The 10,189-nt window shown below is 49.2% G+C and overlaps 1 protein-coding gene across 1 annotated transcript in view; it reads left to right on the top strand.

The window, feature by feature from the left end:
• Nucleotides 1-1,759: 1,759 nt before the first annotated feature.
• Nucleotides 1,760-10,189, top strand: part of LOC107120258 (H-2 class II histocompatibility antigen, I-E beta chain-like) — a gene marked incomplete at its 3' end in the record, with an annotated part of 21,376 nt that continues 12,946 nt past the window's right edge. The window contains exons 1-3 of the mRNA XM_015422909.1: nucleotides 1,760-1,796; nucleotides 2,360-2,638; nucleotides 9,286-9,567. Of these exons, the coding sequence (XP_015278395.1) occupies nucleotides 1,760-1,796; nucleotides 2,360-2,638; nucleotides 9,286-9,567 (598 nt within the window). The remainder of the gene's footprint in view (nucleotides 1,797-2,359; nucleotides 2,639-9,285; nucleotides 9,568-10,189) is intronic.

The raw sequence follows: 10,189 nt of genomic DNA, 5'->3' as shown, positions 1-10,189 counted from the left end.
GGAAGCGTCTTGCTTCCGTGGCCGAACTGTCCCTTCCCCGCAGTAATCTGCCGCAAACTGAACCACCTACCTTAGGTGGTTCAAATGGACGCGGCGCAGCAACCGGGGCGTTTGATCGCCGGCGCGTCTTTGCGCCGGCACAACCCCAGCCCGGAGCCGAACTGCGCATGCTCTGACATGCGCAGTTCGGCCGGCTAGGCTTCTGAGCTGTGTTTTCTCCCCGGCGTCTGATCGCGCCTGGGAGAAAAGGCGCCGCGGCCAGGGGATCCGTGGGATCCCGCCGCGGCGTCTCAACGTTTTAAAAGCCGCGCCTTAAAGAGGCTTTTCCCCTGCCGTGTGGAAGGGGCCTCAGCTTTTTTTCTCTTGCTAGAACTGGGGGGCTGCTTGCTTGGAGCTAACTAAAGATTTTCCCTCTGTGGGGCAGGGGAAAACGTTTGCACGGGGGATTTTTATAAATCTACATGGCATGTCAGGGAAATGTGTGCTTCATTAGAGAACATTGTTTAAAGACTCTGTTTCAAGTTTTGCTCTCTCTCTCTCTCTCTGCCTGGGGCTTTGTTATGTATCCCATGCAGAACTGCACAAAAGCTGCAGACAGCGTTTTCTAAAGACACAGAGAGGGAACCTTTTGCTCTCTGTTGCTTGCAGGGGGAGGAAGGGAGGGGGAAGCTCCAAGATCTGCCTCTCTGCCTGGGGGCTTACAGAGGTCTGTTGGGCTCTCAGTGGGGCTGGGGGCTCCACAGGGGGTCCTGGAGAGGAGGGCATTCTGTAAAGAGTAGAACTTTTTTCCCTCTCGCTCTCTGTCAGGAGGGGGACATCTCTCTGGGGTGGGGCTCCCTGGAGCCGGCCAAAAGACCCTGGAGGGGCAGTCTGCACTAAGGGATTTTTAAAAATACAATGTTAGCACAAGCATTTTACACGCATTTACAGCAAAAAAGCGTACACTCTATTTCACACATGTCCTAGGCCCCCCAAACCGGTTCAAAGCATTCCCCAGCCACAAAAGCCCCCCTTTGCACCCAAAAGAGTCAACACACCCAGGGATGCCATTTTCCCAACCCACGGCCAGGTGCTACACCCTTGGGGGAAAGCTGCCATGTGCTCGCCACGCCCCGAGGGCTGACAGTGGCAGCCACCTTGCCAACCCTTCAAGCATGGCCCTCGAGGAGGAGGGACTAAACCACGAGAAGGGAGGGGGAGCAGCTGTCACTGATGACGGGTGGTAGCACTCTTATTCTTCTTATGGATAAGTCATGCTAGTTGATATTTTAGAGATGGTTTTATAAGTATCAATCAATCAATAAATAAACCTTTAAAGGCATATACAACATTAAAAATGGTTTTATAAGTAATTTAACTTATATCACTTAATATTTTAAGTTAATAGTGGTTTATTTATGTATTTTACAAATATTATATTCCTGTCTAGGGAACAGAAATGTTTTAAGTTTGAGGTTTTACTTCTTTTATTGTGTACTGGTCAATGACTGCAATAACTTTACTTACTTACTTACACATTAATGTCCATGGAAGGGTCTAGAAGAAGCGAAGAGCTCTGGTCCTTTTGGGATCGCCCTGGCACCAAAACGGCCTTTGCAAACAGGTGTGGCTTTTGAGTCTTCGGATCCTGACCGGGACTCCGTAAAAACTATCCGTAATCCCCCCCCCACTTCCAATAGCCAGGGACAGCCGCACCAAACACAGGGGACTCTCTGTTCCACGGCCTCCAGGTGGCGTCACCTGTGGTCGTGAATGCGAGATGCCAGAGACCAGTGATCGTGGTGTGCGCTGTTGTGGTGGGTGCCTGTGGTTGGTGGGGATCTGAGGGTGAATTGAGGGATGGGGGTGTTTCCCCAATGCAAAAACTGGGTGGATCCCTGCTGTGGCAAAAGTGCATTTTGGGGGAGTCCTGCTGATTTTGTGTAGTTCCAGTTTGATAGAGCCAGTTTGGTGTAGTGGTTAAGTGCTCGGACTCTAATCTGGGAGCACCGGGTTAGATCCCCCACTCCTCCACTTGCACCTGCTGGATGACCTTGGGCAAGCCGTAGCTCCGATAAGAACTGTTCTTCTTCTTCCTCTTCTTCTTCTTGAGTTGGAAAAGACAAGTGCTGAAAGCTGGAGGCTCCATCCAAGAGGGGTCTCCGGAGAACCAACCCCCCCTTCCCTGTTGGGCTTTCTGACCTTCGGCGGTGGCGGAGGTGGGGCTGGCCCTCAGAGAGGGGTGTCTGTGTGTATGGAGAGAGGGAACAGGCGGTCAGGCTCTGGAGCCGCCTGCTGTGGGGCCGGAGGGGGGGGGGTAAGGTGGAGAGAGAGCCACTCACCAGACCTCCCTCTGCCCCCCGGTGTGTGTCCCTCGCAGCCGCCCACTTCCTGCACCAGCACAAGTCCGAGTGCCGCTACGCCAACAGGACTCGCGGGGAGGTCCGCTACCTGCTCAGGTACATCTATGACCGGCACGAGTTCGTGCGCTTCGACAGCTGCCACGGGGACTTCGAGGCTGTCACCGAGCTGGGCCAGCCCTTCGCCCGCTACTTCAACAGCCAGAAGGAGGTGCTGGACAGCCTGCGGAGCGCCGTGGAGAGCTTCTGCTGCCACAACTACGGGGTCTTTGTCCATGGGCGCGCCATCGGCAGGACAGGTGAGTGGGGCGGGGGGAATGGGAAGGGGCAGGGCTCCGGGCACGGGCGGGAGGGGACGCCCCTCCCCTCCTCCCTCTGGGGCTCCCGGCCAGCGAGGGAAGAGGAGGAGGAGGAGGAGGAGGAGGAGGAAGGCGGGGCAGGAAGCCCCGGGGGGGCGTCTCTGGGCAGCTCTTCTTCCATCCACCCGAGGCTGGGAGGTGTGCAGCGGGAGTGGCTCCTTTTTTATTTGCAAGGCTGGCTCCCTTCCGCCTGCCTCTGCTCCCCTGCCCGGACATGGGAGAAGGCGCCTTCTTTGCCCTGGAGATGTGTGGTGGGAGCCACTTCCCTGATTGCCTCTCTGCCATGGCAGGGCACAGGCACCACCCCGTATAGAGGAAAGCCTGAACACCAGGTTGTGACGTCATCAAATGTAGTCATAACATTCCCTGAACTCTGCATTTGCCAGCTACTGTCACAAGTGTTTTAACTTGCAGTTTCTCGTGTACTCAACAAGATATTCTCTTGGTTCTTTCACTGCAGTATTCCAGACACTTCACACTAGCTTACAGTGTTACTGAGTTCAGTTTTCATTGCATATTTGAGTGTATGTTTAGTATAATTTACAAGCATATAATATTGGATAGTGGTGGATGTATGTTGCATGATGGTATTGTCAAATAATACCAAGTGTTTAATAACTTCTGGTTTTCAGTTTTACTTTTTATTTACCATTGACACAGCATGAGATAGTAATATGCACAAGCTCATAATTAGGTAAGAAGTTTTCACATACAGTAAACTTCAATCATGATCTCCAGTTACCAAAAAAGAACAGCTACACAGGATATTGGTGTACATTCACAAACGTTCAAGGGAACCAACAAATGTAATAGAAAGACAATACAACAATCAATCTTCCTATGGAACTTCTTTTGAGGAAATTAATAAATTAGAGGAAACTATAGAAACTACACATTGTGGCCTTCAATGAATCTAAATCTCCCCAGTTGTTATTTCAACTCAAGTTGTTGCAGTTCATGGGCAAATTAATGTAAAAGGCAACCACATACCTGTAAGGCAAAAGCAGTCCATATGACTAAATCTGAGTAATTCTGCAATGTATCTAACAACAGTCCCTTAGACACAAGAAATGTAAACAACCAAAAAGGAGCATATAAATCCTCTCCTACCTTTCAAATATTAATGAGTGATTCAGTCCATATAATATGTTTTACTGGCTTCTTTGACAATGCAACCTTAATTCCTTTTAAAGATGATTTACATGCGCTCCTGCACTGACATCTGAATTAGTTGCTGCATTTAAGTGCATTAACACATAGTTTTTGATGCGCTGTTATTGTTATTGAGGGAGTGTTGTGAGACAGGTAATTGAAATCCACAATTGCATACAAAATTTTGGCTTTGACAGCGTGCTCTCCAAAAGGTACTGCACAGTTTATGAAGTTCAGAGCATAATTTCCAAAATTATTTGCACTGCACATAAGCTTAGTTTACAACTATGCGTGAAATTGTGTCTGCCTACCAAAATATATATCATACATTCCTAGTTATAGAAAACAGTTTGTATGCTACACATTAACATGATAAAATTTTACTCACCCGTGACGATTGCGATGGAGTGAATTTATCACGATGGATGGAAGAAATCCACGTCTCTTTCAGAAGAGCATCAGATGGAAACTTGAAAACATTTACTTTGTGACCCACATTGTAATTGCCTTTACATTCCGGAACACAACAGCGAAAAGGCATATTTAATCCAGAACTGAAAAGCAGCAACTGTTGGGCAGGCTACTAGGTATCGTCACTCTAGACCTGTTGGGATTCTTATTTAAAGTTTGTTAGCAGAGTATTAAAGAGGCAGAGTCCATGGTGTGTTTAAAATATAAAAGTTTACTGCAACCTAGCATGGGAAAAGGTACACAGGATATAAAATAACAAAGAGCAAAAATGTCTACATCCTCACAGCTAAACTGGAATGGCAGAATGGTCGGCTTCTTCTTAATCAGAACAAAGAAACAAAGAGGCGGGAAGAGAAGCCATAAAATGCAATCAAATGCTCTCACACCAACAGCCAACACTAGTCTCCTTTTACTGAAGTCTTTCAGCCAACGGAACACTCCATCAACTGAATTCAAACTGCCAAACTCTCTACCTCTGCTATATTCAACAAAACATTCCTCACACTCTTAACTCCAAACTCTCTAACTCTGCTATATTCAACAAAACATTTAAAGGAACACAACCAATTAACTGAAATCATTACACAGGGTGTGATTCACACAAAACAGCAGCCCTCTGCTTAGCCCCACATAACCACACAGGGAATGTTATGACTACTCTCATCGCCATTGCTGTTACGTCCGGACCTGGTGTTCAGGCTTTCTCTATAGGGGGTGGTGGCACAGGGCGCTTGTGTGATGCAGGCAGGACAAAGGATCGACACAGAAAGTTGGACTCCCCTCCCCACTGGATCTCCCTCCTATTCTTAGGTGGTGGGGGGAGCACAACGGTGCCCGGAACTGGCTGCCCACGCTTTAAAGTCTACATACACTGGTTGCCCCGGGGGAGGCTGGAAAATTTTGGCGGCAGACCAAGCCCCCCCCCAAGATAGCGCCTATGATCAAAATAAGCGAAACGCTTTGTCAGAGGAGGCTCTGACCACTCAGAAAGAGGCAGCATTTCATGTGAGCTCCCCCCTCCCCAAGTCTTCCTCAAAATTTCCCAGTTTCCCCACTGGAAAAATTCGCAAGCTAGATGTTTTGAGTGTGGAAAACCTGGCCTTGAGAGTCATTTTGAATGAATGTTTATTTGCGGTCAAAGACCCTTTCTCATAAGCGTAGGAGTCATTTTACCAATTCCAAAAGAGAAAATACCTTGATGCAGTGTTCCCTCTAAGCTGAGTTGGTGTGAGCTAGCTCACAGTTTTGTAGCCTCTGGCTCACACATTTTTGTCTCAGCTCAGGAAGGAGGGCTCCAGAGCAAACTAAGTTGTGCAGCAGCCAAATCACTTTAATGCCAGTAGCTCACAAAGTAGACGTTTTGCTCACAAGACCCCACAGCTTAGAGGAAGCATTGCCTCGATGGAGTTTCTTCTCAGTGTTGCCCTAACTTTTGGACAAACTTTCCATCAGAAAAACTGAAAAAAGGCCACCAACCCAACACACACACCTTTTCCTGGATTTGTCAGGGTTTTCCCCCCAGGGGCTCACCTGTCGCTAGGCACCAATTCTCTCTCTCAGCTGTGGAGTCTTGTGAACAAAAATTCTACTGTGTGAGCTATGGAAACTAAAGCTGTGAGCGAGCGATTTGGCTGCTGCATCAATGAGTTTGCTCTGGAGCCCTCCTTCCTGAGCTAAGGCAAAAATGTGTGAGGCGGTGGCTAAAAAACTGTGAGCTAGCTCACACGCACTCAGCTCAGAGGGAACGTTGCTAGGGACCTGGACTGAACAGGTGAAAATACGGCCCCCCATCACTTCATGGCCCCATCATGGTGCAGAAACTGGGATCCTGAGCCTAAAGGGACCGCCTTTCCCCACATGTTCCCCAGAGAGCACTGAGGTCGGGGACTCAAAACCGCCCGACTGTCCCTGGCCTAAAGGATGCCCGGAGAGTGATTTCAGCAAATACTCAGGTTTATTCAGCTCGACGATCACTTCACCAACACGGTACAACATCTGATAGCCCGAACAGCTTTTCCATTGCAGCTGTCCGGTATTTAAACAATTCCTGGCTAATATAGCCACGCCTATTTTACATTTAACAACCTATCAGGTTGATCGCATAACAGACCAATCATAAGCGTTCCCGCTTACATACAGTTCAAATGTGATTGGCCACACTGTCTTCGGCGCGAATCCCTGCCGAAGCCTGAAGCTTTACATAGCTTCTCTATGGGATAATTCCACATTCATCCTAATGCATTCAGGGCAGCATCTGAATACATGACACAGGGCCTTCTCAGTGGCGGCCCCAGACTGGTGGAATGAGCTCCTGGAGGACATCAGGGCCCTGCAGGACCTTCTACAGTTCTGCGGGGCCTGTAAGACGGAGCTCTTCCACCAGGCCTTTGATTAGGGGCCGCCACTGAGGAATGAGTGTTGGAAATTGTACCGGCAAGGCCCTATCCTATGTTACAGCCATTAAGACAACTAGACACCGGCTTACCTATATTGGCCCACTCCAGCAAATGCCATCGGCACCAATTTGCACTGTATGTATTGTAGGTTTAAATTTTATATTTTACTTTATTTTATTGTATTTATATTTTACTGTATTTTAGTGTATGTATGCCGCCTTGAGCCGCATAGCAAGCAAGGCGGGATAAATCTAAAATAATAAATAGATAAATAAATAAAGTCAGCTGCAGTGCCCAGTAAGGGGTGCTTCCCTCTTTCCCCCCGAAAAAAGACCAAGGCGACAGAGAGCCAAGGGGGGGGTCCCTCCCTATGGATTCTCCTCCATCGTCGTGTTTGAGGCCACCCACCAGGTCTCCGTCTACTCAGGCTTTCAAGTAAGGGGGTTGATTTTCTAAAATCACTCTATGGTTCGTGTTTAGAAATGGTTGAAGTTCGTTTAAGCAGATCGATTATGATTATTTTTTAAATTCTCTGGCTAGGGTCTTTTAAGGCTGAGTTTTAGATCAAATCAAGTTAGCTGAAATCCAGCCTGCCCTAGAAGTGAAAGTGACTAAACTGAGGCTACGGTACCTTGGTCTTTGTCGTGAGAAAATGTGTGTGGCTGCACGTGTCTGTGAATGCGTCTACCCCTGCCACCCACACTCCCCCTCTGGTTCGTGTGTCCCCTGAGTGTTGCCTCCTTACCAAAGGCAGAGGGGTAAGCTTGGAAACCGCTAAGCGCTGGCAGGGACACTCAAAGGTCTCTTCTTAAAATAAAACTTATCTTTATTAAAGAAAAACATTCAAAAATTTACCAACACAGTATACTCCTATTTCCTAAATGCTGATCGTAAAAACACAGACAATAAACATGCAAGCAAAGTCCCCCCCAAAGCATGCAGAAAAACGAAAGGCCTTCCAGGCTGACCCCCAAAGTCTCAGGAGAGTAAAACCTCTCCTGATCCTTCAAGAGCCAGCAAAGGTCTGTTGAGACTGACCAGCATTTATACCAAATGATCAAAGAGGTCCCTCAATAATTAAATTACAGTTATAAATTAACATTTTGAAGTTAAAATTGTTTTACAGGAGATTGCTTCCTTGTGTCTCACACTCCAAAAGTGACATTTTACAGGATCAGTACAGTGTCATTGTTTTTCCTGGTGATCCTACCGTGGGAAATAAACGGTCCTTTGATGTTATCTCTCAGATGGGAGTGTGAATCTCTGTATCTCAGGAAGTTAGTTTGCCTTCGGATTGAAGTCTGTCACTGCCCAAATGGCCTTTCCTGCCAGCTGCAGTTTATTGCCTAGGAAATTGTGGGTCTCACACCTATGGAAATTTACACTGATTCAGATCCTGGGAATGGAATGTGTGAACTTTTGCGTGCGTGACTGAGAAAGAGATTTGCTTGGAACAAAGGGCTTGCAAAGAATCATGTTTGGTTCAGTGAAGCAGGCCAAGCCTGTTTGCTGTTTTGCTAGCAAAGACAGAAACAGATACATGGATTTTATAAACTATTTGGTTCATTTTTAAACCCAAACCTTCTATATTTCTAAAATTTCTTACCACAGTCATGCCACAAGAATGCCAGGAAAAAGGGGAAGGAGGCAGGCATATGAGCAGGATGGGCTCAAGAAAAGAAACCATGGTGCTCAGTTGCCAAGACCCGAGCAGGGCTTTGAAGGAAAGGACATTTGGGAGGCCATTCCTTCATAGGGTCTCCATAGGTGGGAAGAGACTTGATGCTGCTTAACATCCATCCGTCCCCCTCCCTTGAGTCGCTGTGGCTGGTGGTGACTGCTTGAAGAAACCTCCACGGGCAGCCGGAAATAGAACCCGGGAAGCATTTTGTGGCAGGAGGCTGCCCCCTCTGGAATCTGAGTTGGGCACACCCGTTAGCATCTAAAGTCATGTGTGCCCAGTTGAGTACGGGGCAGGCACCCGAGGGTATGCGGGACGTGAAGTGGTCAGTGTCAGTCTACTGTGAGCGGCAGATCCTGGGAAGCATCCAGGGGGGAAGACCTCCTCCTTGTGAGCTTCACAGAGGACAGAGGGGACCTTCAATCAGGAGCCAAAGGAGGATTTAGAGATCCCTTTGAATTCCCCAGGGTATTTCCAGAAGAGTCTCCAGCAGGGGCAGCAACTGCCAGGCCACCCCTGTTGAAAAGCTCTTCTAGAATGTTCGAATGGACCCAGCAGGTGGTTCTGGGGGAGTCTTCAGGTGGATTCTTCTCACCAAGAGAAGGCAGGTCTAGCCGGGTGGGGGTTTGATCCTGCAAAGGAAATCCTAGAGTTTTGGGAAGCAAGAAGGAAGTGTAGGAAGCTGAGAGAGGTGCCTCTGTGCAGGGGCCCGGAGGTGAATTCGTGGATCTTTGACTGCCCTGGAGGGTGGGAGAGGCCACGAGATTGTGCCTTTAGAAATATGTCAGCTGCAGACATGGGAAAGTCCACCTCTTCTCCATCCGTCTCTGCTTCTCTGGTTCTCCTCCATCTCTGAAATCCCCCCTCTCTTTTCAACACACTTCCAGTTGTGCCCACGGTGACGATCTCCCCCACCAAGGGGGACCCCCTGGCCCACCACACCCTCCTGATCTGCACCGCGGCCGGCTACTATCCCCAGGGGGTGAACATCAAGTGGCTGAAGAACGGGCAGGAGCAGACGGCGGGGGTGGGGTACGCGGAGGAGCTCCAGAACGCGGACTGGGCCTACCAGTACCAGGCGATGCTGGAGACGGTGCCCCAGCGGGGAGACCTCTACGCCTGCCAAGTGGAGCACAGCAGCCAGAAGGAGCCCATCACCGTGCAGTGGGGTAAGGGAAAATCTTTTTCCCCTTCGAAGAAAGGCTGAAGAGGTCAGGGCTCTTTAGCTTGGAGATACGACGACTGAGGGGTGACTCGACAGAGGTTGACAAAATTATGCATGGGGTAGAGAAGGTGGAGAAAGAAGTGCTCTTCTCCCTTTCTCACACGACAAGGACTCCTGGGCATTCAGTGAAATTAATGATCAGGAGGCTTAGGGCAGAGCAAAGGAAGTCCTTCTTCACCCAAAGAGTCATGAACACGTGGAATTCACTGCTGCAGGAGGTGGTGGTGGTGGCTACAAGCATGGGCGACTTCAAGAGGGGACTAGATGAACATCTGGGGCAGAGGTCCATCCGTGGCTGTTTGCCACAAGGTCCAGAGGGAACATTCTGTCTGGGGCAAGGGATGCTCTGTCTTCTTGGTCCTTGAGGGGGGGCAAGAGTGGGAGGGCTTCTAGTGTCCTAGCCCCACTGCTGGACGTCCTGAGGGCCCCTGGTGCAGAGGTCATTTTGGAGGGATCGCGGGGGATCGCAGTTCCCCTGGGTGAGGTGTGGGGGCGGGGCATACGACGAAGCCCCGCCCCCTGCTTCCTGCCGCCCCGCTTCTGGCCCTCATTCAGCCAGGAGGAGG

Source organism: Gekko japonicus, unplaced genomic scaffold, assembly GCF_001447785.1.
Source record: "Gekko japonicus isolate JY-2015 unplaced genomic scaffold, Gekko_japonicus_V1.1 scaffold110, whole genome shotgun sequence".
In the NCBI taxonomy this organism is placed as follows: Eukaryota; Metazoa; Chordata; class Lepidosauria; order Squamata; family Gekkonidae; genus Gekko; species Gekko japonicus.
This window is presented reverse-complemented; position numbering and strand designations above follow the sequence as displayed.